Here is a 20,908-nt window from a genome sequence, read left to right on the forward strand (position 1 = left end):
CAACCAAGATCCTTTCTTCCGAGAAGCTCCCTTGCCTCTCCTCCTCCACATGCCAACCCTGCTAACGTCTCCGGGCTGTTGTGTTAATTGCGCCCCACCGCCTTCCCGCAGCCCGCCCAAGCGCCCCGCGCCTGCGCACATCTCGGTCTGGCCTACCAGCAGGGGGCAGGCGACGGTTTTCTGTCCTCCTGGGCTGAGCTCCGGCACCCCTCTTCCCCCAGCCTTTCCCCTAGCTCCGGCCTGAATACGCTTCCTTAGCAACGGGTCGCCCTTGGCAACAGGAGGACGCGGGCAGGCCGGCGGGCTAGGTTTCCCGCGCGTTCCTGGCACCTGCCTGCGGTGGGAGGCACAGGCCGAACCATGTCGGAGATCCTGTGCCAGTGGCTCAACCAGGAACTGAAGGTGTCCCAGACCGTGAGTGAGTGACACAGCCGGGGGCGAACGGGGCGCGGAGCCTGGGGCGCGGCGAGCTGATGGAGGCTGGCAGGGCAGGCTAGCTGCCGGCTCTGGCTCGCCTCAGCCACCGCGGAGCCTCGCTTCTCCACTCTGCCGCTCGGCTCTGAGTTACCCCTCATCACGTTGGTCCCAGCCCCGCGGGTTCTGACCTACCATGGTTCTGAGGCTTTAGGGAGGGCGCCCTTGCCCCAGTGGAGAGAAGAACTTTCTGGACTCTTTAGTCTAGCCCTGACATTGCTCCTTTCACACTCTCAGAAGCGCGGTGTGCTGGCAAAGCAGCGAAATGTGAATCCTGAAAGCCAGCTATCGCACTACTAGTTGTGTGCCCCTGTACAAGTTTCAACACCTCCTTCTCGCAGCGTGATCCCTCCAGTATAAAGGGCTGTGTGTGAAATGAATTAATGCAGAAGATATTAACATTTACAAATTTTAGCAGTTTTAACTCAATATGTACACATTCGCCACTTCTGACCACTTTTCACTCTTCCCCAAGCTGACTTCTTCACTAACTAGACTTTATCCCAGCCATAAAGTTGACATCCAAATTTCCTAAATCCCACAACCACAGACGCAGTTTTACATGCTGACAACTTTTGTGACGACCAAGTAATTCCAGAACAGCACTATACCCCATTCAACTTCTTTTTGTTGTTTCTTAAACAAGAGTTCGTTTTCCAACTGGTATGGTTTTGCTCAAAGCAAGAGGTTTGCAGGCCAAATCATTTCAATCTGTTTTTCCCAGAAGCATTCTTGCATAATGTCAACTTGCTTCCAGAGGGGCAATAATGCCAATTCAATCTTAAGTCATCCACAGTATTTGCTCAACCAGTAGTGTTTCTACAGCTGCGAAGTATTTGTTACCAGTGTTAGGATCTTTAAATTTGGAGCATTTGCAGTAGCCTTTGGAGAAGGAAATGGCAGCCCACTCCAGTATTCTTGCCTGGAGAATTCCATGGACAGAGGAGCCTGGCAGGCCACAGTCCAGGGGGTCTCAGAGTTGGACACGAACTGAGCGACTATCACTTACTCACTCCAGTTGCCTTTCTTGAGTCATAAACCCAGACTTTTTCTTTGCTAAACTGCCACCCACACACAGTAAGTTTTTCCCCAGGACTCCATGATCATCCCATGTGTCTCTGACTGTTCTTTATCTAAAATATGATGCTTATCTCAGATGGTGTTGGCATTTTTCTTTTCTTATTTCTTTCTCACCATAGGAGCCAAAATGTAGTATCATGGCCTTAAGGTATACTCTTCCGAAGAAAAGCAGTTTCAGATTCCTGAGTTTACTTTGGTTCATTTACTTGATTAATAAAAGCCATATTCTTTGCTCAAGTCCACAAGACTCTGTTGCATATTCAGACACTTTTGAGAAAAGTATTAAATAAAATTTACAAGAAATCTAAAAATAGTAATATGCCCTTCTAATTGTAATCAGTTTGGGGAGTTTTGGTTTTGAAAGGAGGAGGAAGAATTACTTCATTCCCTGAAGGTTAAAAGACTGGTGATTTTATTTATTTTTTGGCCCCACCTAGAGGCCTGCAGAACCTGAGTTTTTTGACCGGGGATTGAACCCCTACCCCCTGCAGCAGAGGTGCTGAGTTTTTACCACTGGACTACCAGGGAAGTCCCAAGACTGAAGATTTTTAAAGAATTTAAATAACATAAACTATAAATGGAAAATTTCCTATTTCTGCTTTCCCTAAGTGTGAAGCTGGAAGCTGTTAACAGAGACAGCTAATATATTCTGCATCCCATTCACTAGGAATACATATTCATTTCTTGATCCCAACTGCTGCTGCTGCTGCTGCTGGTGCTGCTAAGTCACTTCAGTCGTGTTTGACTCTGTGTGACCCCATAGACGGAAGCCCACCAGGCTCCCCCTTCCCTGGGATTCTCCAGGCAAGACTACTGGAGTGGGTTGCCATTTCCTTCTCCAATGTGTGAAAGCGAAAAGTGAAAGTGAAGTCGCTCAGTCGTGTCCGACCCTTAGCGACCCCACGGACTGCAGCCTACCAGGCTCCTCCATCCATGGGATTTTCTAGAAAAGAGTACTGGAGTGGCTTGCCAATCCCAACTGCTAAGAGGAGTCAAAGGAGAGAGAGACAATTCCTGAGATTACCTAAATCCATGTTGTAAAAGGCTTTTCAGACTATAGGGAACACATTCAACTGTGTTTGGAAATAGACAAGATAGGATCTGTGCGCCTAAGAAGCACGCTGCCAGTTGATTTCTGTCATTAGATAAGCCATTCTGTGGTATACAATGGAAGACTTAAAACAGTTTATAGGAACTCTCTTGGAAGGACCATAAGTGGATGCTACTTCTGGGGAAAATAATTGGGCAATTTCTGGATAAGCGTCCTGTTAAGAGCAAGAATTTGGGGGCCAGACTGTTTAGGTTAAAATCACTTATTCACACTTACTAGCTAGTGCCTGTGAGCAATTTATTTACCTAAATTTTATAATACTCAAAATAGGGGTAATAATAATACTTCACCAAGTAGTGTTAAGATTAAATGAGATAATAAATGCAAAGCATTTAAAATAGTCCCTGACACACAGAAAATGCTAAATCTTACTTTTTAGAAACTATCATACAAAAATAAAATCACCAATATGTAAGGACATTTGAACAAGGATGTTTATTGCCACATGGATTGTAGGGGCAAAAAGAAAAAAAATGGAGACAATATGAATTTGCTTCAATAATAGAATACTTGGGTAAATGATGCTGTATTTATGCTATGGATTATCATGCAGTTGTTAGAACAAATGAGTTAGTTACTCTAACTTTTTACCTAAAATGTGCTCAAGTAATTTTGTTAAGTGAAAAAATTAAAACTTACTGAAACCAATATAATACCATTTTGCATGAGGATGTGTGAGAGAAAAGTGTGGAGAGGCATATACTGGACTGTTGACATATACATGACTCTTAATCTTTGTTTAAGCATAGAGGTGTGGAAGCATATAAGCCAGTGTATTGGTATTGCTCACCTGAGATGATTGCTAGCTTTTCTTTATACATCTGTGTTATTTGATGTTTTGCTTGTATTGCCTTCATAATTTGAAAGTAAAATTCAGCATAGCCTTACAAATGCAAAATCATAAAAAGAAGATCAAATGTCACATGACAGTGTAGGAGAAAAAGAAGCTTAACACTTTAGTTGAAATATAGTAAGCATCTTGAAGTATTGCTGGGATAGGGGAGTACATAAAAGTTGTTTTCTCAAATGAAGTTTATACATGGAATAATAATAATAATAAAAGTTAATCTTTGTTGAGCACTTAGATTCTTACGCCAGACCCTATGCTAAAGCTTTTACATAGGTTTTCATACTTGAGATTTAAAAATGTCCTAAGAGGCATTGTCTCCATTGAACAGATGTGTAAAAGAGGTTGAGAAAGCTTGGTAATTTGTTCTAAGTCACCCATCTAGTAAGTCCTAGAACTAGAATTTGGAACTAGATCTTTGACTCGTGCTTTTAGGATGTATTATACATTTGATTTTATGCTTAGGGAATTTACTATTTAAAAATTAACCCTGCCAAAGATATTCATTTGAGCTCCTTTTAAGGAGCATTATTGTTCAGCTGAAGTCACAAGAAGTACAGAAATTCAACCAGATGGCTAAATGGTTAAATGGCAATGGTGGAGTTATTAGTATTTGTTTAGAAGTAGTTCAGTCCACATGTTGCTTCCTGAGACAAAGCAAATAGAATGAGGATGCCAAGTGAATGCATTGCTGCCTCGGTGAGACTCAATAATGGTTTAGTCATTAGAGAGGCAGGTAAAGCTGATTGATTTCTAGATTATTCTGAAAGGTAGAAATCAATTTGGATAAAGCATCTCATATTGAATTTTGTGTTGCCTGGACTACCCTGAATATCAGCAGTAAAGAAAATGAATTCCAATGATCCTCAGTTAAGAACAGTCTCCCTCCACTTAATGAGGTTTCTGGGAGTCACCAGAGGTTTGATTAGTCTCAACATATGAAGATTCAGATCTGTTACTAAAGCTAAGATCTCCAGTGAGTTAAGTTTAACTAGACCATTTGTCCTGGGAAATAATGCTTCAGTTCAGTTCAGTTCAGTCGCTCAGTCGTGTCCGACTCTTTGCGACCCCATGAATCACAGCACCCCAGGCCTCCCTGTCCATCACCAACTCCCGGAGTTTACCCAAACTCATGTCCATTGAGTCGGTGATAGATGTATGTTAATGAAATGTCTTAAAATACTAAAAGTTGTTCAATAGAAAATAATTCAAGCAATTATTTTTGTAATAAAAAATAAGCAATATAGAACAATGTTACTAAGAGATTTGCTGTAAAAGTCTTTACAGACTCTCAGTTATTTTCAAGCCTAACCATTGCCTCTGTTTTACAAAATGCTTATGAATTCACTGTAAAAGGACGGCATCAGAATGTCATAATTAAACATTCTCCACAAATGTAGAACATTCAAATTCCATGTACTGTATACATCAGATTCTTTGTAAAAATTGATATACAAGCAGTCCATATTCTTTTGGATTCTGAGTGGGGTCATATTGAAAATTGTAGATACCTTATTATGGGTATTTTTGTTTCAATAGTCTCAGACATTATTGTCACAAGTAACAAAGAATCAATAAATAGAAAACTGAGTTGAAAAATTTAGTATCTCTAAAGTCCTGATTTTTTAGTATCCGAACTAGAAACAGTAATCTTTAGTCACAATTTTGTACCCTTAGAGGTAATAATAATAATTACCGTATATTTGGGAGGTATCAAATGATATTGCAAATGGAAAATATCTACCACAGTGCCTATCATCTATCTAGGTCTAGATAATATTATTTCAACAACTTTTGTGTCTCTCACTTTAGAAGAATACCTGTTATGATGCCTGCCACATAATAAGCACCTAGTAAATATTTATTATATGAGGATGCATGAGTGAGGCAAAAGTAGGGTAAAGTATTGTTTTTAGCTGAATCTGATGGATTTGTTCATCTCGGGAAGGTCATCCTAGGTACTTTGATCCTCACTTTTGTGATTTCAGAAGCTCTGCTTTATTACTTTAAGCAACTTCTTAGGAATTGTCACATGCGTCCCTTGGACTGCAAGGAGATCCAACCAGTCCATTCTAAAGGAAATCAGTCCTGGGTGTTCATTGGAAGGACTGATGCTAAAGCTGAAACTCCACCTCATGGAGTTGGCCACCTCATGTGACGAGTTGACTCACTGGAAAAGACTCTGATGCTGGGAAAGGTTGGGGGCAGGAGGAGAAGGGGACGACAGAGAATGAGATAGCTGGATGGCATCACCGACTCTATGGAGATGGGTTCGAGTGAACTCCGGGAGTTGGTGATGGACAGGGAGGCCTGGTGTGCTGTGATTCATGGGGTTGCAAAGAGGCAGACACGACTGAGTGACTGAACTGAACTGAACAGACATTACATTCTGATGATTTTATAAGCCGCAGTACCAATTCATCATGCAGAAAAGAACACCAGAATAACCTATTCTGGTAATAAAAGTGGGGATAACAAAACAAGGAGGGAGAAACAGTAGCAACCACTCACATCAGTCAGAATAGAGTGGTGACATTTGGTCATTTTTTGTGTTTTGGGCAATACTATTTCACTCTGAGTTCAGACATGTTTATAGAAGGATGTTGTTTTTGTCTTAGTCCATCAGGGTCACTGAATAACCTTGTCTGGTCTTGGTGTGCTGTGAAATTGATTATGGCCAGCAAGAGAAGGCCAAAGTCTGGCCGTGAGTACTGGGCCAGCTTCTAGGAACACCAGGGCCTAATGCGGTCAGGCCAGTGCCCCGCCACCAGCAGCAGCTTTTCTGTCTCTCAAATGAAAGTAAATTTGCTTGGTTTTTAAAATGTTGTTGATAATCCAAGCTAGATCTTTGCTCTTCTAGTAAAGAAGGAACAAAGGCCAGTTAGCATAGACTGTATGGTCTATAGGCCCTTATCTACGATCCCCACATCCCCAAATCTCTTTAGTTATTTGGTAGCAAAACTTAACCACAAATGCTGTGAGGCTATGTTCAGTCATTATTTCTTTCCCTCAAATGGTTTTCTGTAAAAATCAACTACATTTGATTATATATGCTTCCCCAGACCGGGGAGAGTGTTATAGCTTATCTGGACCCAAGAGTAGGTCTGTATCTGACTTTAAGGACAGGGTCAAATATTTGCTATCTAAGTTTTAAGTTATCTTTAAATAAGGATCTTTGTACTATAGTCATTGCATGTGTGGGTGCATGCATGCATGCTAAATCACTTCAGTCGTGTCCAACTCTTTGTTACCCTATGGACCATGGGCCACCAGTCTCCTCTGTTCGTGGGATTCTCCAGGCAAGAATACTGGAGTGGGTTGCCATGCCCTCCTCCAGGGGATCTTTCTGACGGAGGCTTAAAGCCTTGGCTCTGGCATCTCCTTTATTGGCAGGCAGGTTCTTTACCACTAACACCACGTGGGAAACCCCGTACTATAATCATTGAGGCTCTGTTACTGAGCTTATGAATTGTGTAATTGATCTAGCATGTTGTCTTAAATTAGGAAGCAGCACCTGGTGGCTCAAATGGTGAAGAATCTGCCTCCGCAACAAGAGACCCAGGTTTGATCCCTGAGTCGGGAAGATTCGTTAGAGAAGGAAATGGCTGCCCACTCCAGTATTCTTGCCTGGAGAATTCCGTGAACAGAGGAGCCTAGCAGGCTATGTCCACTGGGTCGCAAAGAATTGGACATGACTAAGCAACTAACACTTTCAATAATAATAAAAGTGATCACCGAGCAGGTACTATAGGCCGGGAATTATGCTAAGCACTTTACATTATCTCATTTAATCAATTATCTCATTTAATTAAACCAACTGTCAGGAGGTAGAACCCATCACTCTCCCTCTTTTAAGGAACTGAGGCTGTGTAACTATCCAAAGTCCAGGGTCTTATAAATGGTCCAAGAGTCAAACCAGAGAATATTTCTCTCTCCAGAGCCTGTGCTGACCGCATTACCATCTGGAATGTAGAAGGCTTATCTTCTTTTGTCTTTTCTCCAGCTGGCTCAGGTGAAAAGCACACAGACCCTTTCCCCTCCATCCCAGAAAATTCACAAAAGCTCATATCAAAGCTTTCTGCAATTGAAAGTTTTAGTGAATGGGATCAGACCTGTGGCTTGGAGGACTGGAGGTGTGGCTGAGTTGTTACTGAACAACATTTTTCCAGATGTAAATCATTTCCGAGCTCAGGGAGAAGATTGTTACTGAGCTCCTATGGTTCATTTCTTTCTCACATTCTTCATTGTTCCTTATCCTGGAGTCAATCCACCTTTTCCTTCCCCTAGGTAATTCCAGTCATGAATGCAAACTAACTTATAAAGGTGGCCATCATTGGTTGTGGTATTCCGGAACATTTACTGGGAAGGAACATTTGATAAGCCAAAAAGAAAAAAATCGTTCTTCTGTGTTTTCTTTTTTCCTTTCTGTTCTTCTCCCCTCACCTCTCTCCATTCCTCTTTCTCTCTCTGGCTTCTTATCTTCCTTCTCATACTTTTTAATCTACATATTCTTGGATTATCTGCTTTTTCTTCATCTAATTTCTTGCACGTATTCTTTTTTCTCTCCATTTTTTTCTATGTGTTTTCCCTCTGTTGTTTTTGCTGCTTCCTATAGCTTTTCTCTTGATTGTTTTCTTCTGTGTTCCTGTAGCACAGGAAAAAAAAGAAAAGAAAAACTGGAAGTGTCTAACACACACAGAGCTGCAAACACGTTTTCAAACTTATTTATAGTACCCTACTTGACAGTGAAATAATGTGTTTGCTATTCTTCTTTGACCTTTATAGCCAAAATGCCTCTATTTTATCCATATCAGAATAGTCTTATTAAGAAGTCCTGCCACTTCAAAGGAAGTAGATTATGATTTTATCTTTCTCCTGACATTTTTGTAGCTATAAGTTAGCTACAGACCATTTGCCTGATAAGTTGAGTGTGATGGATTAGGATAGTTATTCCCCAGTTTTTTCACAGGTTAGATGTCAGGTCTTCTGTCAACAGGAGCAATAGGCAAAAATGCAAAATCCAGAAAGAGTGGGAGAACGAGATCACCAGATACAGCAGCAGCTCCTGAATGCAAAGTAGCAGTCTTTAGATTTTTAATAGGACTCTATAGTCTGACAATGACTATAGGTCCAATGGCACTTCAGAAAACTAAGAATAGGGACAGGCTAGAGGGAGAAAAAATGGAAAGAAGCTGAACAGAGAAAACAACAGACAGAAGAGGTGCAAGGCACAGCCAGAGCAGCCCAGATGGCACAGCAAGGACAGTGGTGGACAACCGAAAAGCAGGGAACAGCTTTGGAGGTCAGCAGTGGGGGTCCTGAGGGAAGGAGAAAGCAACAGTGACTCAGTGGAAGGACAAGGCACACCTCTGCCTTTAGGGGCAGAAGGAGCTCTTTGGATTTCAGTTGCTTCAAAGACTACTGGTATATGATGCTGGAAAAGGAAAGGAATATTAGTCGCACAGTCATGTCTGACTCTTTGCAATCCCATGGACTGTAGCCAGCCAGGTCCTCTGTCCGTAGAATTCTCCAGGCAAGAGTACTAGAGTGGGTTGCTGTTCCCTTCTCCAGGGGATCTTCCTGACCCAGGGATCGAACCCAAGTCTCCTGCATCACAGGCAGATTCTTTACCAACTGAGCTACTTGGGAAGCCCCATGATGCTGGAAGGCAGAGTCAATAGATTCTAGTGCTAGATAGTTTAGGAGCTCACCCTGAGTAAACAAAATCAATGAGAATTGTTGACATCTTTTTAAGCTACTTTATATTGATTTAACCTAATAACTGGGGTATTATTAAAGTATAAAATACTTTGAGAGCAGGTACTAGGGAAGCTGTGGGCAAAATTGTGGGCTGGTGTCAGATATGCAGGAGCCTTATGATGATGTAAAGTCTTCTGAGTAAGATCTCCCCTCACCTCTCTGCAATCACACACCAAGCACCAGCTCTATGAATTGTGAAATCATTCTAACTTCTTTTGTGGTTAGCCACCTTGTTAATAGTCAAATAGATAAAAGAGGATAATTCATTATGAGCAAGTTTGTGATACTGTGATAATGCATAACATTTTATAGATACTTAATATTGCAGTTGCCTAAAGGACTCTGATCAGAGAAGGCAATGGCACCCCACTCTGGTACTCTTGCCTGGAAAATCCCATGGATGGAGGAGCCTGGTAGGCTGCAGTCCACAGGATCGCTAAGGGTCAGATAGGACTGAGCAACTTCACTTTCACTTTTCACTCTCACGCATTGGAGAAGGAAATGGCAACCCACTTCAGTGTTCTTGCCTGGAGAATCCCAGGGACGGAGGAGCCTGGTGGGCTGCCGTCTGTGGGGTCTCACAGAGTCGAACACGACTGAAGCGACTTAGCAGCTGCAGCAGCAGCAGCAAAGGACTCTGATAGAAACACACTGAAGATTTTTGGAGGATTTTGAAATCCTTAGAGAGATGATGACTTTGTCTTATGATAATGCATTATGCATCAACTTCGAATATCGTTCTTGAATACCATGTAACCCTATATCCTTCATAAGAAAAATATAAGTGACCCCAAACTAAGGACGTTTTTAAAGAGCGCAAATTCTGTTTTACACTTAATTTTTTTTCCTGCACTCATCATTATGTGCATACTTTGTGGCAGACACTGTACCAAGAAATTCTCATATATTGCCTCTAATCTTTAAAGTAGCTCACCAAGATAGATACAGATAGGATGGGGCAGAAATTCAGGAAGGTTAAGCAGCTTGTCAGAGGTTGCCCAGCTAGTAAAAGGCAGAGACAGGATTTCAGCATAGATATCTCTAGCTCCAAAACCTGTCTTCCTCTGCGCCATCTCCATCATCGTATAGGACACCAGCTACACTGGAGTAAACCACAGAACCACCAATGTAAATCTTTTTTATAATATAGTTTTCAATTTTTTTTTCTTTATTTAATTTGGGCTGCACTGGATCTTCATTGCTTCACAGGCTTTTCTCTAGTTGTGGTGAGCGGGGGCTACTCTAGTTGTGGTCTGCAGGCATCTCATTGAAGTGGCTTCTCTTATTGCAAAATACAGGCTCTAGGACACACAGACTTCAGTAGTTGAAGTCCTACCCATGGGCTCAGTAGTTGCAGCTCCCAGGCTCTGGAGCACGAGCTCAGTAGCTGTGGGGCATGGGCTTATTTGCTCTGAGATATGTGGGCTTCCTGGATCAGGGATCGAATCCATGTCTCCTGCATTGGCTGGTGGATTCTTTACCACTGAGGCACCAGGGAAGCCCAAGGAAAATCTTGATTATGTTCAGTAGGCTTTATTGAAGAAGGTGCAGATGATTTTTGTAACATTTCCCTTGCATAAAGGTTAAAATTAAGTTTTGAGGTTTAAAGAAGTTGGATTGTACCTCACTTGGTCAAGAATATGAAATCATCCACAGGTTGTATTGATAATGGGAGTATTAGAGTATAATTTTATAAAACATACTGAAGATTTGTTTTTAGATCTAAGGTTATATATTTTGTTGGTTACGTTTTGTTTGGTTTGATCAGAAGTTGTATTTTCTTTCAAAATATCATGTTATCAAGTAGTGATCCACATTTATTCAGAGATCTTTATAAGATACCTACTGTTAAAATTCAGTATTTTCATCTGATTATTAAAAGATAGTTTTAGAACTATTTTGATGGCATTCTGAGTTCAAGTTAAATTATGGGATTTTACTCTGTATATACACACTGAAAATATATAAGCTCTGTGTAAAGCATTATATTTACTTTTTTATCTCTGTGTTTTAAAAATCAGGTCCCAAGTCATTTGCAAAGGCATTTTCCAGTGGCTATCTAATTGGAGAAGTTTTGCACAAGTTTTCACTTCAGGATGATTTTGCAGACTTTTCAGAAAGCAGGTTAGTGAGATTATTCTTTATTTTAAAAAAGGTCAATTCCTTTGGCATTTGGATGGATTTAGCCTCCAAAGTTAACATTAGGGAATCATTTATCACAAGATTCCTTCCAAACCTAAACCAGGCAAGCATATCATCGGTATGAAAATTGCTGCTTCCTCACATATACATACGTCATTTTCCCGGGAGTACAAAGGAGAGAAAGTTACAGGCTGTTGCAAGACCTTATCTCTAGATGGGCCCCATTTTGATGTCTTCCATAAACCTGCACTCCTGTGTTTAATCAGATTTGTGAAACTTTTTCTCCTCATTTCTCCAAAAGTTCTTTCTCCCCATTTCTTTGCATCTCTCTTCTCTTTTGGGGACTCCTATTAGGTGTATGTTGGTGTACTTGACAGTATCCCACAGGTCTCGGGAGCTTTGTTGATTTTTAAAACTAAACTTTTTATTTTAGAACAATTTTAGGTTTACAGAAAAGTTGCAGAGATAGTACAGAGAATTCCCACGTTGTTCACATCCAGTTTTCCCTACTGTTGTCATCTTGTATTGGTATGGTACATTTTATACCAAAGATTTGCTATGATTCTTATCTAATGTCTTTTTTGTTCCAATATCTTATCAGGATATCATTTTCTCAGACTTTCCTTGTTTTTTATAATCTTTGCATTTTTGAAAAATTAAAAACTGGTCAAGTATTTTGATATTGTTCCTCAGTTGGAATTAGTCTGAAATTTTCTCTCATGATTAGAATGAGTTTATGTGTTTTGGGATTCTGTTCATTTTTCTTCATTCTTTTTCCGTTTTGTTACCCCTGTGAATAGTTTCAACTGATCTGTCTTTGAGTTTACTGCTTTTTCTTCTGCCAACTCAAATGTCTTGTTGAGCTATTCTAGTGACTTTTTCATTTCAGTTCAGTTCAGTTCAGTCGCTCAGTCGTGTCCGACTCTCCGCGACCCCATGAATCACAGCACGCCAGGCCTCCCTGTCCATCACAAACTCCCGGAGTTCACTCAAATTCATGTCCACAGAGTCGGTGATGCCATCCAGCCATCTCATTCTTGGTCGTCCCCTTCTCCTCCCGCCCCCAACCTTTCCCAGCATCTGACTCTTTTCCAGTGAGTCAACTCGTCGCATGAGGTGGCCAAAGTATTGCATTTTCATTATACTTTTTAGAATTCCACTTGGTTCTCATTTTTATAATTTCTATTTCCTTATTGATATTCTATTTTTGTTGACATGTTGTTCTCATACTTTCTTTTATAATTTAAAAAATGAATTATTTTAGTTTTTAACACTTGTAATAGCCAAGTTAAGGTCTTTGTCTAATAAATTAAACATCTGGGCTTCCTCAGAGAGTTTCTACTGACCTTTTCCCCCTAGGTATGGACAGTGTTTCCTATTTCTCTGTATGTCTCATAACTGCTGAAAACAGACATCTAAAATAATACAGTGAGGTAACTCAGATTATTCCACCTTGCCGGGATTTGTTGTTGTTTTTGCTCTGCTGCTACTTTTTGTTTGTTTAATGACTCTCTTGGACTAATTTTTGAAAATCTTTATTCCCTGTTGTCTATAGCACCTGAAGACTCTGCCTGGTTAGCTTAGTGAACAGAGCTCAGCAAATAAGTGGAAATATTTTAAAATATCTTGAATTGATAAATCTTCCTTGGCTGAGATGCTGAGTTTGTTGAGGTATATATTCAGTGATTTCACAGTTTACAACCTCTGCCTTAGCCTTTATTTCCTGCTTGCACAGGAGCGTTGGGTCAGCCAAAAGTGAGAGATTTGGGCCTCCTCCTGTCTTTCCTGGGTATCCAAACATTCCTATACATGCATATGGTCCTCTCGATCCCCAGGAATGCATCAGAGCTTTTCAGAGTTCCCAGTGGGTATTTCATTCTTATAACTTCCTTTTAAGTTTTCGGGCACTCTTGTTTGCACCAGCGGTATTACTGCCTTAGATGGTGGTGGTGGTTCAATCACTAGGTCGTGTCTGACTCTTTGCGAGCCCATGGACTGTAGCCCGCCAGGCTCCTCTGTCCGTGGGATTCTCCAGGCAAGAATACTGGAGTGGGTTGCCATTTGGAAAACCCTATTCCCAGGGTATTAGTAAAAAGCAATCGGTGGCAACTGTTTAAAATCACAGCTACCTAAGGCCGTGATTGAGCTCTAAATTATGTTAAATAGTGACAGTGCTCTGAGGATAGGATTGCTTGAGGAGTTTCAAACCTGTCTGTCTGCTCAGATGGCTGGTAGGCTGCTGGTTTTTACTGCAAGGCTGCTGATTTTCAAGAGCTGGGAAGAAGGAAATAGAAATAGGGCAAGTTAAAATGACTAAAAGCTGTCTGTTCTTATTGAGATTAAAGTTTTTTCCTTGAATAAATTTTCTTTATATTGTTTCATGCCTTTGGCTAATTGCTAGAGTTATGAAGAAGTTAATTTTGTCAGTTTTATTATTGTCTTTTTGGAGGAATAGATTTTTGGAGGTCCTTACTCTGCCATTCGTGACATCCTGCTTTATATCCATAGTGTTTTAACCTGATATTTCCCACACAAGTATTTCTTAGTTTTTGATTCCTTGGGATGGTAGACCTCCATTGAGCATTACCTACATTGCAAGAGTTTAAGGAAAAGAAGTCTAGTACCTGCATTCTAGAGGTGAGTCATTCTTTCACAATCCAGATTATGCTAGTTGTGCAGGTAATAACAGTGTAATTCAAGAGAAGCCATGGATTGTAAATATCTTTTTATACCAAGTTAGCCTCTTTTGCTAATCCCTGACAGTTTCTTAAGCTTCTAGGGTACTAGGTAACATTCTAGTGCATATCCTACTCTCCATGTCTCACATCTTTTCCTCAAGAGCAAGGTATACACTGTCCTTCACTGCTTAGCCCAAGCTGCATCCTCTGCTTGATCTTCTAGCCCCGTGCCCACTCCGCTTCTACCTAAATCTCCTCCCTTCCAATAGAAGCCAGGATCAGCCTCTAAGGGATAAGATTTCCGGGGTAGGTAAGTCAGTGTACATTCCTTTCTTTTCTCTTTTTGGCTTTCTCACGAGTTCTCATATGCACAGATTGATTTGTGATGATCTCCATGTAACCAGGTTTCCAATCCATTTTTGGTGTCATTGCTTATTATCCCTTCATGAAAGTTATAAACTTACCTCGTGCAGTTACTTGTTACAATATCGGTCACTTTGTTGTCAGTTTCTTTGTTTGTATGTCTTTCAGTTGCACATTGTACCTTCAAAGGATTTTGTAGTTGTAGTATGAATTATTTTTCTTTGCATCCCCAGGGCTATCATGGGCCTGGCACATGTTTAGCTTTCAGTAAATGTTTTCTGAATTAATGAATGGCTGCATATTCTGATAAGTCCTGCATTAAGCCCCTTATTTGAACTTCATAGGCAAATAGAACTCTACACCCACATCTTTAGGTGTGGTTTCCCCCATCAGCTTAAAAAACTTTAGGTATTCCAGTTTCTCTTTCTCAAGGCGTCTCTTACAAAATGCTTCGCTTGTGACCCTCATCCACCCTTTCCAGTCTTATTTTCCACCAGTCTGTAGCTCTAACATAAGCTCCTTTGGTCCACAAATATGTCATGTGTTTTTGTTATGCCTTGAACCTTTGTATATCATTCTTTGTTCACTTTCACACTAAGAAACTTATTCATCCATAAGATACAGCTAAAAATCCACCCTTTTCTAAACTCTCAGCAGATTTAATTTCCTTTTCCTCTTTTTTTCTGTTTGTTTCAACAACACTTCAGGCATCCCTTTTTTATTACTTTAAGTTATATTTTTTATTTATATGTCAGGTCTTATCAGAGTTACCACCACCTGAAAGAGCCCAAACCATATATGATGAGTGAATATATGAATGTCTGTGTCTTAACTACTTTGCAAAGATGCTCCAAGTTGCAGAGTATGTTTATTCTTTGCGCTCCAGGCATTGTCCCTAACCCTCTGCAGGCACACCATCATGTTTCTCCATTTGAATAAAAATGACTGACTTCAGAAAGTGTATCTGGTTCTGAATTAGGTATGGCAAACTTAAAAGAACCATACTAATCAGATCATGCATGTAGTATTTCATGTATACTCAGTTGGCTCTTGTTAGCAAGACCATGGAAGGTCTTTGCATGAAATAGAAATACGGACCCATATGGATGAAGGTAATCATAAAGACACAGGTCTCAGTGAATAGGGAAGCCTGTGTGCAAAGAGCCAAAAGCCCCATTTGGGATGAAGCTGCCTCATACCAAGGTCCTGGGCTTGGCAAGCTGAGCCCAGGGTAGATTTCACACCTTTGTCCTGCCTCTGCATAGGTAGGTGCCCTGAGTATCATCCTGTGTTGCAGCCCTGCCCTGTGCTCACTGCAAAGGATGAACTTTCTGTTCCACTGAGCATCATCACATTTCTTAACATGGGGCTGCTAAGTCACTTCAGTCGTGTCCAACTCTGTATTATCCCATAGACGGAAGCCCACCGGGCTCTGCCATCCCTGGGATTTTCCAGGCAAGAACACTGGAGTGGGTTGCCATTTCCTTCTCCAATGTGTGAAAGTGAAAAGTGAAAGTGAAGTTGAGATGGACCTATTTGTTTAACAATCAAATACTATCAACCTTTAGTTCCTAGGACAACCCACTGTTTTTCTAGGGCACATGATATTCTAAAGAAGACAAGAATCAGTAACTCCATGCATCTGAGCTTTGTATTAGCGTATTCAGTGGGGAAAAGGACACTTCTTTGTAAAGCCTAGTTTTTAAACAGCTGTCTAGTACCAGAGCTCATGATTTGGGGATTTTTATGTAATAGTTTTAGTTTCTTTAGTTTAAAATGTAAACAGAAAACTAAATCTGCATTGCACATAACTTGAAGTTAACTTGCTTTGGGAATTACTTCATCTTAAGAATAACTCATCTAACTCTGAAAGAATTCTCTTTTAAGATATCTGTAGTCCAACTCAGAGGGTGAGCAGATTAGTTAAAAAAATACAAAGTAAAGGAGCATGGATATCCCTATTTTAATGATCTTTTGAGTTGTATTCCCTCAGAAGGTGTCAAGGAGAAGAGACAGGTAATCCCTTGGCAGATAAGGACTGCAGGTAGAGAGGGAGAAGGCTTTTCCCAGAACACATTCCTTATCCCCTCAAGGGTCATCATTTACATCATATGCTCTGTCTCCAGAGCAAAAATGTCCCAGTGGTTTCTCTAGGTTTAAAAACAACTGTTGATTATCATGGTATACTGATTGAGCATACATTATAACAAGAGTGGACTTCCATCCATTTATATACCAGTTATATTCCCAAAATTTTGGTTGGATATTTAGAATGTATATTATTAAAAGCTTCCAGAAAGAAGTATTTTTACACTTGGACACTTCGGCCAGACCATAAAAGCCATTTTGAAGCCTACCGTGTCACTGAGCCCTAGTATTAGCAGGCTACACTGCATTCTGGAGGTTGTGTAAAACAAGTAAGAGGAAGGGTAGTGTGCTTGACTTTCATCGGGCACAGGGCTAAATTTTGATAAAATTTGGAAATGAATGGTGTTTGCTTTTGGATTTTCCTTCCCAAATTATGGTGCCTCTGATCTCTGAAGCCTAAGGTATGTCACAGGCAAAACCTCGAAAAGGTGTCCCTCGGGCCATATCTTTGCAAATAAACGTAGTGGAAAAAACATACAAACTCCGAAGATAAGAAGGACATGAAAGATCAAAGGTGGGTGTCAGGTGCCCATCCGAGGAATGTGAACACAAGTCATTGACCTGACCATCCTCTTTCACAATCACACTCTTCAAAACATGGTCTGTATAGTACCCTCATCATTTCAGGCCAATGCTTGTTATCTCAAACTGTAGGTCATTTGTGGGAAAACAAGTTGCAACACTGGACATGACATGAGAAGACCTAAAAAAATGTTTTGCTTTTGTTGTTGATAAGATTGCCTATAGCATTCCTTATCTCTTCTCATTGCTTCTAAGATCTGTTTATCTTTTATCAATTTAAAATACTTTATTCAAAGTGTGGCCGATGTTGCATGCCATGCTAAATGGAGGAAATAGGACACTGAGTTATACCACATGACTGGAAAAGGAATTCAGTGGCTTCTGTCAATACGTTTGTTGCTTTGGCCTTCCTATGGCACTGGCTTCTTTGTTTATATTTATAAATCATTCCTTTATTTTCCTAGCCCCACCTCCTTTGCATTTAGTAGGCACCTTTAGGCTAGATTTTTAGAAGATTGACAAATACCCCAACACTGCATACACATTTTGTGTATATGTAAGGGTGTGTGTTCTCTTTTCTAGGGAAAAGGTTTCATAGCTCTCATCAGATTTCCAAAGGATAGTATATGTGATTAAAAAAAAAAAAGTTTAGAATCACTGCTTAAGAGTTATCTCTTGAAATAATATACTAGAAACAGTATGACAGTATATAAAGTTTGTGTTAAGTGCTATTTACAATAGCTAGGACATGCAAGCAACCTGGATGTCTGTTGACAGGTGAATGGATAAATAAGTTGTGATACATATATATAATGGAATATTACTCAGCTATAGAAAGGAATGCATTTGAGTCAATTCTAATGAGGTAGATGAACCTAGAGCCTGTTATACAAAATGGTGGTTTAGTTGCTAAGTTGTGTCTGACTCTTGGGATCCCTTGGACTGTAGCCCACCAGGCTCCTCTGTTCGTGGTATTCTCTAAGAAGGAATACTGAAGTGGGCTGCTAGTTCCTTCACCGGGGATACAAAGTGAAGTAAGGCAGAAAGAGAAAGGCAAATATCATATATTAGTGTATATATATATGGAATCTAGACCTGGAGAAGGGAATGGAAACCTACTCCAGTATTCTTGCCTGGAGAGTTCCATGGACAGAGAAGCCTGGTGGCCTACAGTCTATGAGGTTGCGAAGAGTTGGACATAACTGAGCAAGTAACACACACACACGCACACGCATACTTGCGCACGCACAGAATCTAGAAAGATACTGATGAACCTATCTACAGAGCAGCAGTGGAGATGCAGACATACAGAACAGACTTTTGGACATAGTGGGGGAGAGACAAGGTGGGATAATCTGAAAGAGTAGCATTGAAGTATCTACATTACTATATGTAAAGTAGATAGCCAGTAAGAATTTGCTGTATGACAGGGAACCCAAAGCCGATGCTCTGTGACAACCTAGAGGGCTGGGATGTAGAGGGAGGTGGGAGGGAGGTTTTAGAGGGAAAGGACATATGTATACCTATGGCTGATTCTTGTTGATGTATGGCAGATACCATCACAATATTGTAAAGTTATTATCCTCCAATTAAAAATAAAATAAAATTTTAAAAGTTTAAGTGCTAAGTGATCTCTTTCAGCTTCTGAAAATTCAACGGAGGTCATTGTATGTTCTCCAAATAGTTTTGTAGTCTAAAATGAAGTTACTGAGTGAGTAACCCTATAATATTAGAAATTCTGCCAACTCCCTCTGTTCTAAGGTATCCTCTTTTTTCAGGGAGAAGATGGGACTTTGACTTATATTCAAGTATATTCAGTATATTTTTTTCCATCAAAGAATGTCACTGATGTTTGAAAGTTAAAGAGAAAATGGGCCACGTGGATAAAATTGACATTTGCGTCCAGTTTGAACATAAGAGAGGCACAAAAGTTGAAAATGCATCCAACATCTTTTTGCTTTTATTCTGCTGTTGTATTCATAGGCTTCTGACGGCCCTTGATCATTTGAGACCTTTATTACAACAGTTGCATCAGTTTATCACTACTTATTATACCTGTTTTCCTGCTCTGAACTGCTAAAGGACAGGGCGTCTTATTCATCTTTGTAAACCTTAATAATTTTATAAACATTTATTAAATTAAATAAGTTATTGGTATAGTTGAGAGAGTAAATTAACAGTGAATTAATGAGTTCTAAAATGTGAGCCTCATTTGACAATAGATGATTCAACAATACATATATTTTAGAAAGTCTTTAGTGATTTTTGAAGAAGTGATATAAACTGTACAGTGATGATCTCATGATTCATCTAGTTGTATGGCTAATATTGTTTAACTATTTCTGACAATGCTTGAGAGGATAATGGTGAGAGTTGTCACTTTCAGTCGTCACTGAAAATATGGTCATTTTCAGGTGATATCAATTAAAGAAATGGATATTTAAAGTGCAGTTTTGTCTTCTGAGTAAACTATTCTTCAAAACTATAGTTAAGTTTTTCCATTTCGAAGAGGGCATTTAGGTATGTTTTTGTACTGACTGCCTGTAGAAATTCTAGTTTCTATTTAAGTAGAAGATTATATGAAATTAATGAGTTTTAGTTTAGCCACTCAAGAGAAATAAATGCATGGAGCTAGGGCGATAGACAAAATCTCAACTTGTCTAGAGGATTAAGTGGCTTTTGCGAGGACTGATACATTTAAAAGAACATGGGATTTGGTTATGAAAATCCTCTGATATTTGTTGTTTGCTTTTAAGTCAATGTCTTATTATGTGAAATATTTTAATGCCTAGGATTTCAAGTGCCAGACTTAACAATTTTTCTCGCTTGGAGCCCACACTTCACCTTTTGGGTGTGCAGTTTGATCAGAATGTGGCCCACAATATCATCACAGAGAAGCCTGGGGCTGCCACGAAACTCTTATATCAGTTGTACATTGCTCTCCAGAGGAAAAAGAAAGGTGTTCAGACTGGAGTGGAAATGCCAACCGTACAGCCCCTGATGAGCACAAAATTTCAAAACACGAAAAGCGAGGCTTTTCGAGATGTAAGTACATAAAGAAAAACGATAAACATAGCGGAATATAAAGCTTGCTGAAGAAACATGGCAATGATGTTGCATTTTCAAAGAAGCCCCTTAGAGCAAGTATGTCGCTGATTATGTTATTGGCCCTATTCAGGTTTTATCTTTTCTTTCCATTTATTCATTTTTGATCCCTCCCTCCATCCTATCCACTAATCGCCAGTAACTTATCAAATTCTGTTTGTTCCTAATTCCTTGTGCTTCTTAGGCCTGCTCTTTTTCTTCTATACACCCTGTCATATCCACTCAGATCTCCTGCTGCAACCTATGAATAAATCTCTGATCTTCAGGCTTGTCTCCTAGAGTTTAATCAACTGCTAGGAGAGTCTGCCCTCAATTCCACTTTTGTTGGCTGCTTCTTCTCAGAAACTTGCTATTCTACAAATATGTTGTGTTTTGTTAGTTGCTCAGTTGTGTCCAACTCTTTGGAACCCCATGGACTGTAGCCTGCCAAGCTCTTCTCTCTGTAGAATTCTCCAGGCAAGAATACTGGAGTGGGTTGCCATTTCCTTTTCCAGAGGAGCTTCTTGACCTGGGGATTTAACCTGGATTTCCTGCATTGTTGGCAGATTCTTTACCATCTGAGCCACCCTGGAAGCTGTTCTACAAATATCTTGTCCCTTGATTTGACTAGCATTCAAATTTTTTCACTAGATAGTCTTGACTTGCCTTTCTGTATCTTTTCATAACCCTAAGTATTGT

The 20,908-nt window shown here is 40.1% G+C and overlaps 1 protein-coding gene across 1 annotated transcript in view; it reads left to right on the top strand.

The window, feature by feature from the left end:
* The first annotated feature begins 210 nt into the window (after positions 1-210).
* The window catches only part of SPEF2 (sperm flagellar and cilia associated 2), a 201,730-nt gene continuing 181,032 nt past the window's right edge, over positions 211-20,908 (top strand). The window contains exons 1-3 of the mRNA XM_055422187.2: positions 211-418; positions 11,294-11,396; positions 19,918-20,170. Of these exons, the coding sequence (XP_055278162.2) occupies positions 361-418; positions 11,294-11,396; positions 19,918-20,170 (414 nt within the window). The 5' untranslated portion in view covers positions 211-360. The remainder of the gene's footprint in view (positions 419-11,293; positions 11,397-19,917; positions 20,171-20,908) is intronic.

This window comes from Moschus berezovskii, chromosome 18, assembly GCF_049115385.1.
Source record: "Moschus berezovskii isolate FMDL1 chromosome 18, NW_MosBer_1.0, whole genome shotgun sequence".
NCBI classification, from domain to species: Eukaryota; Metazoa; Chordata; class Mammalia; order Artiodactyla; family Moschidae; genus Moschus; species Moschus berezovskii.